This window comes from Salvelinus fontinalis, unplaced genomic scaffold, assembly GCF_029448725.1.
Source record: "Salvelinus fontinalis isolate EN_2023a unplaced genomic scaffold, ASM2944872v1 scaffold_0269, whole genome shotgun sequence".
Lineage (NCBI taxonomy): Eukaryota > Metazoa > Chordata > Actinopteri > Salmoniformes > Salmonidae > Salvelinus > Salvelinus fontinalis.
This window is the reverse complement of record NW_026600478.1, coordinates 115,001-134,056: the sequence shown is the minus strand read 5'-3', so window position 1 is coordinate 134,056 and position 19,056 is coordinate 115,001. Positions and strand designations below refer to the sequence as shown.

General features: G+C 44.0%; 1 protein-coding gene across 2 annotated transcripts in view; it reads right to left on the bottom strand.

Annotated features, from left to right (window-relative positions):
- Nucleotides 1-5,034: 5,034 nt before the first annotated feature.
- Nucleotides 5,035-19,056, bottom strand: part of LOC129845284 (uncharacterized protein KIAA0930 homolog) — a 59,548-nt gene continuing 45,526 nt past the window's right edge. For both annotated transcript variants that reach the window (XM_055913160.1, XM_055913159.1), the window contains 4 exons: nucleotides 16,817-17,005; nucleotides 12,976-13,135; nucleotides 8,674-8,829; nucleotides 5,035-6,501 (listed from right to left, as the gene is read on the bottom strand). In XM_055913160.1, the coding sequence (XP_055769135.1) occupies nucleotides 6,461-6,501; nucleotides 8,674-8,829; nucleotides 12,976-13,135; nucleotides 16,817-17,005 (546 nt within the window). In that variant the 3' untranslated portion in view covers nucleotides 5,035-6,460. The remainder of the gene's footprint in view (nucleotides 6,502-8,673; nucleotides 8,830-12,975; nucleotides 13,136-16,816; nucleotides 17,006-19,056) is intronic.

The following is a 19,056-nucleotide window of genomic DNA, read 5'->3' as shown; positions in this document are numbered from 1 at the left end:
TTATCAGTAGACTACTCTAGACCAGCTGTGGTTGTTATCAGTAGGCTACTCTAGACCAGCTGTGGTTGTTATCAGTAGACTACTCTAGACCAGCTGTGGTTGTTATCAGTAGGCTACTCTAGACCAGCTGTGGTTGTTATCAGTAGGCTACTCTAGGCCAGCTGTGGTTGTTATCAGTAGTCTACTCTAGACCAGCTGTGGTTGTTATCAGTAGGCTACTCTAGGCCAGCTGTGGTTGTTATCAGTAGGCTACTCTAGGCCAGCTGTGGTTGTTATCAGTAGGCTACTGTAGACCAGCTGTGGTTGTTATCAGTAGGCTACTCTAGGCCAGCTGTGGTTGTTATCAGTAGGCTACTCTAGGCCAGCTGTGGTTGTTATCAGTAGGCTACTCTAGACCAGCTGTGGTTGTTATCAGTAGGCTACTCTAGACCAGCTGTGGTTGTTATCAGTAGGCTACTATAGGCCAGCTGTGGTTGTTATCAGTAGGCTACTCTAGGCCAGCTGTAGTTGTTATCAGTAGGCTACTCTAGGCCAGCTGTGGTTGTTATCAGTAGGCTACTGTAGACCAGCTGTGGTTGTTATCAGTAGGCTACTCTAGGCCAGCTGTAGTTGTTATCAGTAGGCTACTCTAGACCAGCTGTGGTTGTTATCAGTAGGCTACTCTAGACCAGCTGTGATTGTTATCAGTAGGCTACTCTAGACCAGCTGTGGTTGTTATCAGTAGGCTACTCTAGACCAGCTGTGGTTGTTATCAGTAGACTACTCTAGACCAGCTGTGGTGGTTATCAGTAGGCTACTGTAGACCAGCTGTGGTTGTTATCAGTAGGCTACTGTAGACCAGCTGTGGTTGTTATCGGTAGACTACTCTAGGCCAGCTGTGGTTGTTATCGGTAGGCTACTCTAGACCAGCTGTGGTTGTTATCGGTAGGCTACTCTAGACCAGCTGTGGTTGTTATCGGTAGGCTACTCTAGACCAGCTGTGGTTGTTATCAGTAGGCTACTCTAGGCCAGCTGTGGTTGTTATCAGTAGGCTACTCTAGACCAGCTGTGGTTGTTATCAGTAGGCTACTCTAGACCAGCTGTGGTTGTTATCAGTAGGCTACTCTAGACCAGCTGTGGTTGTTATCAGTAGGCTACTCTAGACCAGCTGTGGTTGTTATCAGTAGGCTACTCTAGACCAGCTGTGGTTGTTATCAGTAGGCTACTCTAGACCAGCTGTGGTTGTTATCAGTAGGCTACTCTAGACCAGCTGTGGTTGTTATCAGTAGGCTACTCTAGACCAGCTGTGGTTGTTATCAGTAGGCTACTGTAGACCAGCTGTGGTTGTTATCAGTAGGCTACTCTAGGCCAGCTGTGGTTGTTATCAGTAGGCTACTCTAGACCAGCTGTGGTTGTTATCAGTAGGCTACTCTAGACCAGCTGTGGTTGTTATCAGTAGGCTACTCTAGACCAGCTGTGGTTGTTATCAGTAGGCTACTCTAGACCAGCTGTGGTTGTTATCAGTAGGCTACTCTAGACCAGCTGTGGTTGTTATCAGTAGGCTACTCTAGACCAGCTGTGGTTGTTATCAGTAGGCTGCTCTAGACCAGCTGTGGTTGTTATCAGTAGGCTACTCTAGACCAGCTGTGGTTGTTATCAGTAGGCTACTGTAGACCAGCTGTGGTTGTTATCAGTAGGCTACTGTAGACCAGCTGTGGTTGTTATCAGTAGGCTACTCTAGACCAGCTGTGGTTGTTATCAGTAGGCTACTCTAGACCAGCTGTGGTTGTTATCAGTAGGCTACTCTAGACCAGCTGTGGTTGTTATCAGTAGGCTACTCTAGACCAGCTGTGGTTGTTATCAGTAGGCTACTATAGGCCAGCTGTGGTTGTTATCAGTAGGCTACTCTAGACCAGCTGTGGTTGTTATCAGTAGGCTACTCTAGACCAGCTGTGGTTATCAGTAGCCTACTCTAGACCAGCTGTGGTTGTTATCAGTAGGCTACTCTAGACCAGCTGTGGTTGTTATCAGTAGGCTACTCTAGACCAGCTGTGGTTGTTATCAGTAGACTACTCTAGACCAGCTGTGGTTGTTATCAGTAGGCTACTCTAGACCAGCTGTGGTTATCAGTAGGCTACTCTAGACCAGCTGTGGTTGTTATCAGTAGGCTACTCTAGACCAGCTGTGGTTGTTATCAGTAGGCTACTCTAGACCAGCTGTGGTTGTTATCAGTAGGCTACTCTAGACCAGCTGTGGTTGTTATCAGTAGGCTACTCTAGACCAGCTGTGGTTGTTATCAGTAGGCTACTCTAGGCCAGCTGTGGTTGTTATCAGTAGACTACTCCAGGCCAGCTGTGGTTGTTATCAGTAGACTACAGTTGATCAGACTGAATCCCAAGTCATGAGGCAATTCAGTCTTAACAACAATACTTTGTCGCTCTTTTCTATGCTTTTGTGTCAATTATTTTATTAAACAATATAAAGTGTTGGGGCAAACGCCAGTTCAGCCATGGACAGATAGAAATCACCACATAATGCTGCAAATGAAGAAACACACAGAGTATGTATATACACAAAAGTATGTGGACACCTCTTCAAATCAGTGGATTTGGTTATTTCAGCCACACCCGTTGCTGACAGATGTATAAAATTGAGCACACAGCCATGCAATCTCCATAGACAAACATTGGCAGTAGAATGGCCCCTGCTGAAGAGCTCAGTGACTTTCAAAGTGTCAGTTTGTCAAATTTCTGCCCTGTTAGAGCTGCCCCCGGTCAACTGTAAGTGCTGTTATTGTGAAGTGGAAACGTCTAGGAGCAACAACGGCTCAGCCGTGAAGTGGTAGGCCACAGAACGGGACCGCCGAGTGTTGAAGCCCGTACCTCATACGAATCTTCTGTCTTCGGTTGCAACGAGTTCCAAACTGGCTCTGGAAGCAGTTCGGGCAAGGCCCTTACCTGTTTCAACATGACAATTCCCCCGTGCACAAAGGGAGATCAGTGTGGAAGAACTTGACTGGCCTGCACATAGCCCTGTCCTCAACCCCATCGAACACCTTTGGGATGAATTGGAACACTGACTGCAAGCCAGGCCTAATCACCCAACATCACTAATGCTCTTGTGGCTGAATGGAAGCAGGTCCCTGCAGCAATGTTCCAACATCTAGTGGAAAGCCTTCCCAGAAGAGTGGAGGCTGTTATAGGAGCAATGTTCCAACATCTAGTGGAAAGCCTTCCCAGAAGAGTGGAGGCTGTTATAGCAGCAATGTTCCAACATCTAGTGGAAAGCCTTCCCAGAAGAGTAGAGGCTGTTATAGCAGCAATGTTCCAACATCTAGTGGAAAGCCTTCCCAGAAGGGTGGAGGCTGTTATAGCAGCAATGTTCCAACATCTAGTGGAAAGCCTTCCCAGAAGAGTGGAGGCTGTTACAGCAGCAATGTTCCAACATCTAGTGGAAAGCCTTCCCAGAAGAGTGGAGGCTGTTATAACAGCAATGTTCCAACATCTAGTTGAAAGCCTTCCCAGAAGAGTGGAGGCTGTTATAGCAGCAATGTTCCAACATCTAGTGGAAAGCCTTCCCAGAAGAGTGGAGGCTGTTATAGCAGCAATGTTCCAACATCTAGGGGAAAGCCTTCCCAGAAGAGTGGAGGCTGTTATAGCAGCAATGTTCCAACATCTAGTGGAAAGCCTTCCCAGAAGAGTGGAGGCTGTTATAGCAGCAATGTTCCAACATCTAGTGGAAAGCCTTCCCAGAAGAGTGGAGGCTGTTACAGCAGCAATGTTCCAACATCTAGTGGAAAGCCTTCCCAGAAGAGTGGAGGCTGTTATAGCAGCAATGTTCCAACATCTAGTGGAAAGCCTTCCCAGAAGAGTGGAGGCTGTTATAGCAGCAATGTTCCAACATCTAGTGGAAAGCCTTCCCAGAAGAGTGGAGGCTGTTACAGCAGCAATGTTCCAACATCTAGTGGAAAGCCTTCCCAGAAGAGTGGAGGCTGTTATAGCAGCAATGTTCCAACATCTAGTGGAAAGCCTTCCCAGAAGAGTGGAGGCTGTTACAGCAGCAAAGGGGGGACCAACTCCATGATTTTGGAATGAGATGTTCGACGACCAGGTGTCCACATACTTTTGTTCATGTAGTGTATCTATGTTCTGTATAAATGGTTTTAGTTAGAAGCTGAAAATGTTGACGCAGTATCGACATGTAATTGTATTTTGGGTGACAGGAATGGGCTTCCATAAATACAACTATCCCAGGCTCCCTCCCCCTCCTCGATTTAGAACCACGCCTCACAGTCGTGTGATTCGCTCCAGAATTTGAATTGATTAGCATGTCACTCAGTAAATCCACACCCCCTTAGTTCCACAGTTACCAGGCTCTAACGCAACAGCAGCCTGGGGACGAGACCAGGTAGAAACAGGGTTTTAGTATCTACGGCGACTAAAACTGAGTATCAGCAGGTCCTGTGTTTCTATATTACCATTTACATTTAAGTCATTTAGCAGACGCTCTTATCCAGAGCGACTTACAAATTGGAAAGTTCATACATATTCATCCTGGTCCCCCCGTGGGAATTGAACCCACAACCCTGGCGTTGCAAGCGCCATGCTCTACCAACTGAGCCACACGGGACTGGAGTATTTCCCTGTAACAACATTCACCCCTGTTGTTCCAGGGCTGAGAGAAATCCTCCTTTTTCTCCAGTCTTTCATACACGTGGGGTGTGAATTTCCAAGTCGTTTATTTTATATGGATGTTAATTTCAGTTCCCGGTTGACAGTTAGTCACGTTAAACTGTAGAGTTAAAAGATCCCCAGACCATGTGCCTGATGGAAACCTATTCCCTGGATACTACAGCCCTGGAAACTACAGGGAACACGGGGACATTTTGGTCTCAGAGTAACATCCTTTATGTGCCAGTGGTGTGCTGAGTGACTGAAGACCACAGATAACGTTGGAGACACACTCTCCCGTTAACGTTCCCCGCTACACAGTCCCGTTAACGTTCCCCGCTACACAGTGAGCCTCGCAGATAGAAACACAAACACGCAGCGACAAAAACAGACAGGGAGCTTTATGTTCCGTCAGAAGAAGCGTAACTTTTCCTAAAGGCTTATCAGTGACTAGTTAAGCAGCAGGATATTTACAAGAAAACAGAGACGTCGCCCAAAATGGCACCCTATTCCCTTTATAGTGCACTACTTTAGACCTGGGTCAGTAGGACTGTGGCACCCTATTCCCTTTATAGTGCACTACTTTAGACCAGGGTCAGTAGGACTGTGGCACCCTATTCCCTTTATAGAGCACTACTTTAGGTCAGAGTCCACATAGGGCTAAAGGTCAAAGTTAGGGCACTAAACTGGGAATAGAGTTCCATTTTAGATTTGTCTAGAGACATTCTAAATCATTTTAGTTTCAGGTCAAGAGTTCAGCCAATGGCACTTCACGATCGTGTGTTGCTATGCCCGTTTCCCTGGCGACCGCCTCGCACCCACCGGCGAATCCTCATCGAGCAGGAACGTGACAGAGGGAAGAGGCACTTTTTGATTGGCTGGTTTTCATTGTTCCAAAGTTTTTTTTATAGACATCTCTTGCCATTGACTCCAGCTTTGGTTGTAGTTCTCTGTCTCGCCACCAGATGGGAGTGTTGCTGTAATTCCTCCATGTCACCACCAGATGGTGGTAGTGTTGCTGTAATTCCTCCATGTCACCACCAGATGGTGGTAGTGTTGCTGTAATTCCTCCACCTCACCACCAGATGGGAGTGTTGCTGTAATTCCTCCATGTCACCACCAGATGGTGGTAGTGTTGCTGTAATTCCTCCATGTCACCACCAGATGGTGGTAGTGTTGCTGTAATTCCTCCATGTCACCACCAGATGGTGGTAGTGTTGCTGTAATTCCTCCATGTCACCACCAGATGGTGGTAGTGTTGCTGTAATTCCTCCACGTCACCACCATCAGTAATGTTGCTGTAATTCCTCCATGTCACCACCAGATGGTGGTAGTGTTGCTGTAATTCCTCCATGTCACCACCAGATGGTGGTAGTGTTGCTGTAATTCCTCCACGTCACCACCAGATGGTGGTAGTGTTGCTGTAATTCCTCCATGTCACCACCAGATGGTGGTAGTGTTGCTGTAATTCCTCCACGTCACCACCAGATGGTGGTAATGTTGCTGTAATTCCTCCATGTCACCACCAGATGGTGGTAATGTTGCTGTAATTCCTCCACGTCACCACCAGATGGTGGTAATGTTGCTGTAATTCCTCCACCTCACCAACAGATGGTGGTAATGTTGCTGTAATTCCTCCACGTCACCACCAGATGGTGGTAGTGTTGCTGTAATTCCTCCACGTCACCACCAGATGGTGGTAGTTTTCCATGTCACCACTGAGTTGTAGTGGTGTTAGTCAGGGCCTGATAAAGGAAGGCACTTAGTAGGGAGGCTCTGGGGCAGTTAGGAGGACTGGGAGCTCTGATCTGCTATGTCATCAGGATGGGCTTCTGTCTCACCTCCAGGATATCTGATGACAGACAACAGAATCAGTCAGTACTGTCATTTACACGACAGGGTAGGTCCATAATGGCTCCCTATTCTCTAGATTAGAGGACCCTAGCCGTGCCCTCAGAGCATGGGCAGACCAGCTAGCTGTTGTGTTTTCTGACATGTTTAATCTCCCTCTAGCTCAGGCTGCTGTCCCCACCTGCTTCAAGATGGCCACTATCGTCCCGCTGCCAGAGAAAGGGAGTGAACTGAATAACTACTGACCAGTAACCCTCACTTCCTTCATCATGAGACTAGTCAAAGACCACATCACCTCCTCCCTCCCTGACACACTCAACCCTCTCCACATGACTACTGACCAGTAACACTCACTTCCTCATGAGACGAGTCAAAGACCACATCACCTCCTTCCTCTCTGACACACTCAACTCCCCCAATGGTCTTTACTATTGTTACAGTTATAAATATACTAAAATAGAAACACAACATGTGACGTGTCAGTCTCCATGGTTCATCTGGAAATGGGATTTACACTGAACACAAATACAGACACCATGTGAAGTGTCAGTCTCCATGGTTCATCTGCTGAAATTAAAGATCCCAGAAATGTTCCACAAAAAGATGATTTCTCTCACATTTTGTTTACATCCATGTTTGTGAGCATTTCTCCTTTGCCAAGATAATCCACTTGACAGGTGTGGCATATCAAGAAGCAGATTAAACAGCATGACCATTACACAGGTGCACCTTGCGCTGGGGACAATAAAAGCCCAGTACGTCCAACCGGACTCTCAACCCCAGACCACATGTGACCTCCACATCCGGGTTCTTCACCAGCGGGACCGTCTGAGGTAGGGGGGGGGGGGGGGGGTGCTGAGGAGTATTTCTGTCTGTAATAAAGCCCTTTTGTGGGGAAAAACTCATTCTGATTGGCTAGGCCTGGTCCACCCATGGCTCCACCCCTGCCCAGTCATGTGAAATCCATAGATTAGGGCATAATCAATTTATTTCAATTGACCTGATTTCCTTCTATGACCTGTAACTCAGTTAAATCTTTGTTCAGTATACATCTGCAACCCTGTGCATGTGACTAATGGGGAATAGGGAACCATTTAGGACTGATGGTGTGTGGGTCTTGACCTGAGGTGATAGGGAATAGTGAACCATTTAGGACTGATGGTGTGTGGGTCTTGACCTGTGATGATAGGGAATAGGGAACCATTTAGGACTGATGGTGTGTGGATCTTGACCTGAGGGAATAGGGAACCATTTAGGACTGATGGTGTGTGGGTCTTGACCTGAGGTGATAGGGAATAGTGAACCATTTAGGACTGATGGTGTGTGGGTCTTGACCTGAGGTGATAGGGAATAGTGAACCATTTAGGACTGATGGTGTGTGGGTCTTGACCTGTGATGATAGGGAATAGGGAACCATTTAGGACTGATGGTGTGTGGATCTTGACCTGAGGGAATAGGGAACCATTTAGGACTGATGGTGTGTGGGTCTTGACCTGAGATGATAGGGAATAGAGAACCATTTAGGACTGATGGTGTGAGGGTCTTGACCTGAGGTAATAGGGAATAGGGAACCATTTAGGACTGATGGTGTGTGGGTCTTGACCTGAGGTGATAGTGAACCATTTAGGACTGATGGTGTGTGGGTCTTGACCTGAGGTGATAGGGAATAGAGAACCATTTAGGACTGATGGTGTGTGGGTCTTGACCTGAGATGATAGGGAATAGGGAACCATTTAGGACTGATGATGTGTGGGTCTTGACCTGAGGTGATAGTGAACCATTTAGGACTGATGGTGTGAGGGTCTTGACCTGAGGTGATAGGGAACCATTTAGGACTGATGGTGTGTGGGTCTTGACCTGAGGTGATAGGGAATAGGGAACCATTTAGGACTGATGGTGTGAGGGTCTTGACCTGAGGTGATAGGGAACCATTTAGGACTGATGGTGTGTGGGTCTTGACCTGAGGTGATAGTGAACCATTTAGGACTGATAGTGTGTGATTCTTGACCTGAGGTGATAGGGAATAGTGAACCATTTAGGACTGATGGTGTGAGGGTCTTGACCTGAGATGATAGGGAATAGGGAACCATTTAGGACTGATGGTGTGTGGGTCTTGACCTGAGGTGATAGGGAATAGTGAACCATTTAGGACTGATGGTGTGAGGGTCTTGACCTGAGGTGATGCGATGCAGCGGCAGGGTGACGTAGGTCAGGTGGGAGTAAAGCAGGAAGTAGTCCTCCGTACGGTTCAGTTTGAGCCAAGATCCCACCAGGGACCGACCTGTACCCGACAGGGAGCGAGACCGCAGGTTGGACTGGTTACACAGGTCTGCATGGGGTCACATGATCCAGGTTATAGGTTACACACTCAACACATCCAGGTTATACACTCTCTCTCTCTTCAACACATCCAGGTTCTATACTCTCTCTCTCTAACACATCCAGGTTATACACTCTCTCTCTCTCCTCAACACATCCAGGTTATACTCTCTCTCCTCAACACATCCAGGTTATACACTCTCTCTCTCCAACACATCCAGGTTATACACTCTCTCTCTCTCTCCAACACATCCAGGTTATACACTCTCTCTCTCTCCTCAACACATCCAGGTTATACACTCTCTCTCTCTCTCCTCAACACATCCAGGTTATACACTCTCTCTCTCCTCAACACATCCAGGTTATACACTCTCTCTCTCTCTCCAACACATCCAGGTTATACACTCTCTCTCTCTCCTCAACACATCCAGGTTATACTCTCTCTCTCTCTCTCCTCAACACATCCAGGTTATACACTCTCTCTCTCTCTTCAACACATCCAGGTTATACACTCTCTCTCTCTCTTCAACACATCCAGGTTATACACTCTCTCTAACACATCCAGGTTTTACACTCTCTCTCTCTCTCTCTCTAACACATCCAGGTTATACACTCTCTCTCTCTCTTCAACACATCCAGGTTATACACTCTCTCTCTCTCCTCAACACATCCAGGTTATACTCTCTCTCTCCTCAACACATCCAGGTTATACACTCTCTCTCTTCAACACATCCAGGTTATACTCTCTCTCCTCAACACATCCAGGTTATACACTCTCTCTCTCTCCTCAACACATCCAGGTTATACACTCTCTCTCTCCAACACATCCAGGTTATACACTCTCTCTCTCTCTCAACACATCCAGGTTATACACTCTCTCTCTCTCCAACACATCCAGGTTATACACTCTCTCTCAACACATCCAGGTTATACACTCTCTCTCAACACATCCAGGTTATACACTCTCTCTCTCTCCTCAACACATCCAGGTTATATACTCTCTCTCTCTCTCCTCAACACATCCAGATTCTACACTCTCTCTCTTCAACACATCCAGGTTATACACTCTCTCTCTCTCTTCAACACATCCAGGTTATACACTCTCTCTCTTCAACACATCCAGGTTATACACTCTCTCTCTCTCTTCAACACATCCAGGTTATACACTCTCTCTCTCTCTTCAACACATCCAGGTTATACACTCTCTCTCTCTCTCCTCAACACATCCAGGTTATACTCTCTCTCTCTCTCTTCAACACATCCAGGTTATACACTCTCTCTCTCCTCAACACATCCAGGTTACACACTCTCTCTCTCTCTCTCTCTCCTCAACACATCCAGGTTATACACTCTCTCTCTCTCTTCAACACATCCAGGTTATACACTCTCTCTCTCTCTCTCTCTCCTCAACACATCCAGGTTATACACTCTCTCTCTCTCTAACACATCCAGGTTATACACTCTCTCTCTCTCTCCTCAACACATCCAGGTTACACACTCTCTCTCTCCTCAACACATCCAGGTTATACACTCTCTCTCTCTCTAACACATCCAGGTTATACACTCTCTCTCTCTCTCCTCAACACATCCAGGTTACACACTCTCTCTCTCCTCAACACATCCAGGTTATACACTCTCTCTCTCTCCTCAACACATCCAGGTTATACACTCTCTCTCTCCTCAACACATCCAGGTTATACACTCTCTCTCCAACACATCCAGGTTATACTCTCTCTCTCTCTCTTCAACACATCCAGGTTATACACTCTCTCTCTCTCTCCAACACATCCAGGTTATACACTCTCTCTCTCTCCTCAACACATCCAGGTTATACACTCTCTCCAACACATCCAGGTTATACTCTCTCTCTCTCTCCAACACATCCAGGTTATACACTCTCTCTCTCTCTCCTCAACACATCCAGGTTATACACTCTCTCTCTCTCTTCAACACATCCAGGTTATACACTCTCTCTCTCTCCTCAACACATCCAGGTTACACACTCTCTCTCTCTCCAACACATCCAGGTTATACACTCTCTCTCTCAACACATCCAGGTTATACACTCTCTCTCTCAACACATCCAGGTTATACACTCTCTCTCTCAACACATCCAGGTTATACACTCTCTCTCTCTCTCAACACATCCAGGTTACACACTCTCTCTCTCTCTCTTCAACACATCCAGGTTATACACACTCTCTCCTCAACACATCCAGGTTATACACACTCTCTCTCAACACATCCAGGTTATACACTCTCTCAACACATCCAGGTTATACACTCTCTCAACACATCCAGGTTATACACTCTCTCTCTCTCAACACATCCAGGTTATACACTCTCTCTCTCTCTCTCTCTCTCTCTCTCAACACATCCAGGTTATACACTCTCTCTCTTCAACACATCCAGGTTATACACTCTCTCTCTCTCTCTCTCTCTAAACACATCCAGGTTATACACTCTCTCTCTTCAACACATCCAGGTTATACTCTCTCTCTCTCTCTTCAACACATCCAGGTTATACACTCTCTCAACACATCCAGGTTATACACTCTCTCTCCTCAACACATCCAGGTTATACACTCTCTCTCAACACATCCAGGTTATACACTCTCTCTCCTCAACACATCCAGGTTATACACTCTCTCTCTCTCTCTCTCTCTAACACATCCAGGTTATACACTCTCTCTCTCTCCTCAACACATCCAGGTTATACACTCTCTCTCCAACACATCCAGGTTATACACTCTCTCTCTCTCCTCAACACATCCAGGTTATACACTCTCTCTCTCTCCTCAACACATCCAGGTTATACACTCTCTCCTCAACACATCCAGGTTACACACTCTCTCTCTCTCCTCAACACATCCAGGTTATTCTCTCTCTCTCCTCAACACATCCAGGTTATACACTCTCTCCTCAACACATCCAGGTTATACACTCTCTCTCTCTCTCTTCAACACATCCAGGTTATACACTCTCTCTCTCTCTCCTCAACACATCCAGGTTATACACTCTCTCTCTCAACACATCCAGGTTATACTCTCTCTCTCTCTCTCCTCAACACATCCAGGTTATACTCTCTCTCTCTCTCTCCTCAACACATCCAGGTTATACTCTCTCTCTCCTCAACACATCCAGGTTATACACTCTCTCTCCTCAACACATCCAGGTTATACACTCTCTCTCTCTTCAACACATCCAGGTTATACTCTCTCTCTCTCTTCAACACATCCAGGTTATACTCTCTCTCTCTCTCCTCAACACATCCAGGTTATACACTCTCTCCTCAACACATCCAGGTTATACACTCTCTCTCTCTCCTCAACACATCCAGGTTATACACTCTCTCTCCCTCAACACATCCAGGTTATACACTCTCTCTCTCCTCAACACATCCAGGTTATACACTCTCTCTCTCTCTCCTCAACACATCCAGGTTATACACTCTCTCCCTCAACACATCCAGGTTATACACTCTCTCTCTCCTCAACACATCCAGGTTATACACTCTCTCTCTCCTCAACACATCCAGGTTATACACTCTCTCTCTCTCTCCTCAACACATCCAGGTTATACACTCTCTCTCTCTCTCCTCAACACATCCAGGTTACACTCTCTCTCTCTCTTCAACACATCCAGGTTATACACTCTCTCTCTCTCTAACACATCCAGGTTATACACTCTCTCTCTCTCTCTCTCTCTCTCTCTAACACATCCAGGTTATACACTCTCTCTCTCTCACTAACACATCCAGGTTATACACTCTCTCTCTCTCTCTAACACATCCAGGTTATACACTCTCTCTCTCTCTCTAACACATCCAGGTTATACACTCTCTCTCTCTCCTCAACACATCCAGGTTATACTCTCTCTCTCTCTCCAACACATCCAGGTTACACTCTCTCTCTCTCTCCAACACATCCAGGTTACACACTCTCTCTCTCCTCAACACATCCAGGTTATACACTCTCTCCTCAACACATCCAGGTTACACACTCTCTCTCTCCAACACATCCAGGTTACACACTCTCTCTCTCTCTCTCTCTCCAACACATCCAGGTTACACTCTCTCTCTCTCCTCAACACATCCAGGTTATACACTCTTCACATCCTACACAACACGTGGTGTTCGGGTACAAAATATTGTTACCCTCGTCATCTTCTTCCCTGAAGAACTCTTCACTATCGTTGGCTGAGTGACTCTTCTTCATCTCAGTGATACGGTTCCTGGGGACCTTCCGACGGAGAGAAGGGGAGAAGAACGAGGGGCGGTTCCTCTCCGGGGTGGGAGGGGTGCTGAACGACGTCACCTGACCAAACGGAACACAGACAGCCAATCAGAACCAACCTACTACAGAGAGAACCCACAAAGACAGCCAATCAGAACCAATCTACTACAGAGAGAACACAATATAACATACTGCGATGTTGTTTAATACACTGTAGTAACTCAGTAATAATATAACATACTGCCATGTTTAATACACTGTAGTAACTCAGTAATAATATAACATACTGCCATGTTGTTTAATACACTGTAGTAATAATATAACATACTGCCCTGTTTAATACACTGTAGTAACTCAGTAATAATATAACATACTGCCTTGTTTAATACACTGTAGTAACTCAGTAATAATATAACATACTGCCATGTTGTTTAATACACTGTAGTAACTCAGTAATAATATAACATACTGCCATGTTGTTTAATACACTGTAGTAACTCAGTAATAATATAACATACTGCCCTGTTTAATACACTGTAGTAATAATATAACATACTGCCCTGTTTAATACACTGTAGTAACTCAGTAATAATATAACATACTGCCATGTTTAATACACTGTAGTAATAATATAACATACTGCCATGTTGTTTAATACACTGTAGTAATAATATAACATACTGCCATGTTTAATACACTGTAGTAATAATATAACATACTGCCATGTTGTTTAATACACTGTAGTAACTCAGTAATAATATAACATACTGCCATGTTGACTACACTGTAGTAACAATATAACATACTGCCATGTTGTTTACTACACTGTAGTAACTCAGTAATAATAGAACATACTGCCATGTTGTTTAATACACTGTAGTAACTCAGTAATAATATAACATACTGCCATGTTTAATACACTGTAGTAATAATATAACATACTGCCCTGTTTACTACACTGTACTAACTCAGTAATAATATAACATACTGCCATGTTGTTTAATACACTGTAGTAACTCAGTAATAATAGAACATACTGCCATGTTGTTTAATACACTGTAGTAACTCAGTAATAATAGAACATACTGCCTTGTTTAATACACTGTAGTAACTCAGTAATAATATAACATACTGCCATGTTGTTTAATACACTGTAGTAACTCAGTAATAATAGAACATACTGCCTTGTTTAATACACTGTAGTAACTCAGTAATAATATAACATACTGCCCTGTTTAATACACTGTAGTAACTCAGTAATAATATAACATACTGCCCTGTTTAATACACTGTAGTAACTCAGTAATAATATAACATACTGCCCTGTTTAATACACTGTAGTAACTCAGTAATAATATAACATACTGCCCTGTTGTTTAATACACTGTAGTAATAATATAACATACTGCCATGTTGTTTAATACACTGTAGTAATAATATAACATACTGCCATGTTGTTTAATACACTGTAGTAATAATATAACATACTGCCATGTTGTTTAATACACTGTAGTAATAATATAACATACTGCCATGTTGTTTAATACACTGTAGTAACTCAGTAATAATATAACATACTGCCATGTTGACTACACTGTAGTAACAATATAACATACTGCCATGTTGTTTACTACACTGTAGTAACTCAGTAATAATAGAACATACTGCCATGTTGTTTAATACACTGTAGTAACTCAGTAATAATATAACATACTGCCATGTTGTTTAATACACTGTAGTAACTCAGTAATAATATAACATACTGCCATGTTGTTTAATACACTGTAGTAACTCAGTAATAATATAACATACTGCCCTGTTTAATACACTGTAGTAACTCAGTAATAATATAACATACTGCCCTGTTTAATACACTGTAGTAACTCAGTAATAATATAACATACTGCCCTGTTTAATACACTGTAGTAATAATATAACATACTGCCATGTTTAATACACTGTAGTAACTCAGTAATAATATAACATACTGCCATGTTGTTTAATACACTGTAGTAACTCAATAATAATATAACATACTGCCATGTTGTTTACTACACTGTACTAACTCAGTAATAATATAACATACTGCCCTGTTTAATACACTGTAGTAATAATATAACATACTGCCATGTTGTTTACTACACTGTAGTAACTCAGTAACATACTGCCATGTTTAATACACTGTAGTAACTCAGTAATAATATAACATACTGCCATGTTTAATACACTGTAGTAATAATATAACATACTGCCATGTTGTTTAATACACTGTAGTAACTCAATAATAATATAACATACTGCCATGTTGTTTACTACACTGTACTAACTCAGTAATAATATAACATACTGCCCTGTTTAATACACTGTAGTAATAATATAACATACTGCCATGTTGTTTACTACACTGTAGTAACTCAGTAACATACTGCCATGTTTAATACACTGTAGTAACTCAGTAATAATATAACATACTGCCATGTTTAATACACTGTAGTAATAATATAACATACTGCCCTGTTTACTACACTGTACTAACTCAGTAATAATATAACATACTGCCATGTTGTTTAATACACTGTAGTAACTCAGTAATAATATAACATACTGCCTTGTTTAATACACTGTAGTAACTCAGTAATAATATAACATACTGCCATGTTGTTTAATACACTGTAGTAACTCAGTAATAATATAACATACTGCCCTGTTTACTGCACCGTAGTAACTCAGTAATAATATAACATACTGCCCTGTTTACTGCACCGTAGTAACTCAATAATAATATAACATACTGCCATGTTGTTTACTACACTGTAGTAACTCAGTAATAATATAACATACTGCCATGTTTAATACACTGTAGTAACTCAGTAATAATATAACATACTGCCATGTTTAATACACTGTAGTAATAATATAACATACTGCCATGTTGTTTAATACACTGTAGTAACTCAGTAATAATATAACATACTGCCATGTTGTTTAATACACTGTAGTAACTCAGTAATAACGGCTAGCGCCCCGGCCCTGAGTGTCCATGCTGTGTATAATAACCTTCTTGTGTTTGAGTGTAATAAACATTAAGAACACCTTCCTAATATTGAGTTGCACCCCCCCCTTTTTGTCCTCAGAACAGCCTCGTCGGGTCATGGACTCTACAAGGTGTCGAAAGCGCTCCACAGGGATGCTGGCCCATGTTGACTCCAATGCTTCCCACATTTGTGTCAAGTTGGCTGGATGTCCTTTGGGTGGTGGACCATTCTTGAAACACACTGTTGAGCGTTTAAAACCCAGCAGCGTTGCAATTCTTGACACAAACCGGTGCGCCTGGCACCTACTACCACACCCCGTTCAAAGGCACTTAAATATTTTGGTCTTCCCCATTCACCATCTGAATGACACACAGACACAATCCATGTCTCAATTGTCTCAAGGCTTAAAAATCCTTCTTAAACCCGTCTCCCCCCCTTCATCTACACTGATTGAAGTGGATTTAACAAGTGACATCAATAAGGGATCATAGCTTTCACCTGGTCAGTCTGTCCTGGAAAGAGCAGGTGTCCTTAATGTTTTATATACATGTGTCCATGCACGTTTTTTGTGTGTCATGACCCTCTCATGCGTGCATGTTTGTATTATACATACCTCTCGTATGTGTGTGTGTGTATGTGTGTATTATACTAACCCTCTCATGAGTGTGTGTGTGTGTCTAACCTTCGTATGTGTGTGTGTGCGTGCCTATTTGTCTACTCTACTCACCCTCTCGTGTAGGGGTGAGTCCAGGTCCTCCTCTGTGCCGCAGGGGGACGTGTCTCCGGTCGGGACCCGGCTCACCGCCATCTCAGCGTGACCTTTGCCCTGCGGCCCCTTCATCCTGACGAACTCCATGTTGTTGTACTTGTAGAAGCCAAACGACATGCGCTGGGCCATCTTAGCCGCCACACTCACCTACAAAACAAAGACAGAAAGATTTTAGATGGATCGTTTTGAATCTTGTCTTTAACCATCAACTATGTTTCTGTTAGTAATGTCTTGTCCACAAACTAGAATGTCCTGTGTGTTTCTGTTAGTAATGTCTTGTCCACAAACTACAAAGTCCTGTGTGTTTCTGTTAGTAATGTCTTGTCCACAAACTACAAAGTCCTGTGTTTGTTCTGTTAGTAATGTCTTGTCCAAACTACAAAGTCCTGTGTGTTTCTGTCAGTAATGTCTTGTCCACAAACTACAAAGTCCTGTGTTTGTTCTGTTAGTAATGTCTTGTCCACAAACTACAAAGTCCTGTGTTTGTTCTGTTAGTAATGTCTTGTCCACAAACTACAAAGTCCTGTGTGTTTCTGTTAGTAATGTCTTGTCCACAAACTACAAAGTCCTGTGTGTTTCTGTCAGTAATGTCTTGTCCACAAACTACAAAGTCCTGTGTTTGTTCTGTTAGTAATGTCTTGTCCACAAACTACAAAGTCCTGTGTGTTTCTGTTAGTAATGTCTTGTCCACAAACTACAAAGTCCTGTGTTTGTTCTGTTAGTAATGTCTTGTCCACAAACTACAAAGTCCTGTGTTTCTGTTAGTCATGTCTTGTCCACAAACTACAAAGTCCTGTGTGTTTCTGTCAGTAATGTCTTGTCCACAAACTACAAAGTCCTGTGTGTTTCTGTCAGTAATGTCCGTAAACTACATTTCATCAAGACGAACATAACCAGTTTCCTTCTTTCCAAGGTCTGCCGTCTTCATGTAATTAAAGCAGTAAGGTTTCTCACAGCTTGAGGCTGATTTTCACAGAAAACACAGAGCATTCAGGACAGTATTCAGACCCCTTCACTTTTTGTTACATTACAGCCTTGTTCTAAAATGTATTAAATAAAAAAAATCCTCAAAATACCTTATTTACATAAGTATTCAGACCCTTTGCTACGAGACTCGAAATTGAGCTCAGGTGCATCCTGTTTCCATTGATCATCCTTGAGATGTTTCTACAACTTGATTGGAGTCCACCGGTGGGAAATTCAACTGATTTGGAAAGGCACACACCTGTCTATATAATGTCCCACAGTTGACAGTTCATGTCAGAGCAAAAACCAAGCCATGAGGTTGAAGGAATTGTCCGTAGAGCTCTGAGACAGGATTGTGGCGAGGCACAGATCTGGGGAAGGGTACCAAAACATTTCTGCAGCATTGAAGGTCTCCAAGAACACAGTGGCCTCCATCATTCTTAAATGGAAGAAGTTTGGAATCACCAAGACTCTTTCTAGAGCTGGCCGCCCGGCCAAACTGAGCAATCTGGCGAGAAGGGCCTTGGTCAGGGAGGTGACCAAGAACACGATGGTCACCGACATTGCTCCAGAGTTCCTCTGTTGAGATGGGAGAACCTTCCAGAAGGACAACCATCTCTGCAGCACTCCACTAATCAGGCCTTTATGGTAGAGTGGCCAGATGGAAGCCACTCAGTAAAAGGTACATGGCAGCCCGCTTTGAGTTTGCCAAAAGGAATCTCAGACCAAGAGAAACAAGATTCTCTGGTCTGATTGAACTCTTTGGCCTGAATGCCAAATGTCACGTCTGGAGGGGAAATCTGGCAGCATCCCTACGGTGAAGCATGGTGGTGGCAGCATCATGCTGTGGGGATGTTTTTCAGCGGCAGGAACTGGGAGACTAGTCAGGATCGATTGATGGATCAAGGCACAGAGAGATCCTTGATGAAAACCTGCTGCAGAGCGCTCAGGACCTCAGACGGGGGTGAAGGTTCACCTTCCAACAGGACAACAACCCTAAGCACACAGCCAAGACAACGCAGGAGTGGCTTTGTCTCTGAATGTCCTTGAGTGGCTCAGCCAGAGCCCGGACTTGAACCCGATCGAACATCTCTGGAGAGACCTGAAAATAGCTGTGCAGCGACACTCCCCATCCAACCTGACAGAGCTTGAGAGGATCTGCAGAGAAGAATGGGAGAACCTCCCCAAATACAGGTGTGCCAAGCTTGTAGCGTCATACCCAAGAAGACTCG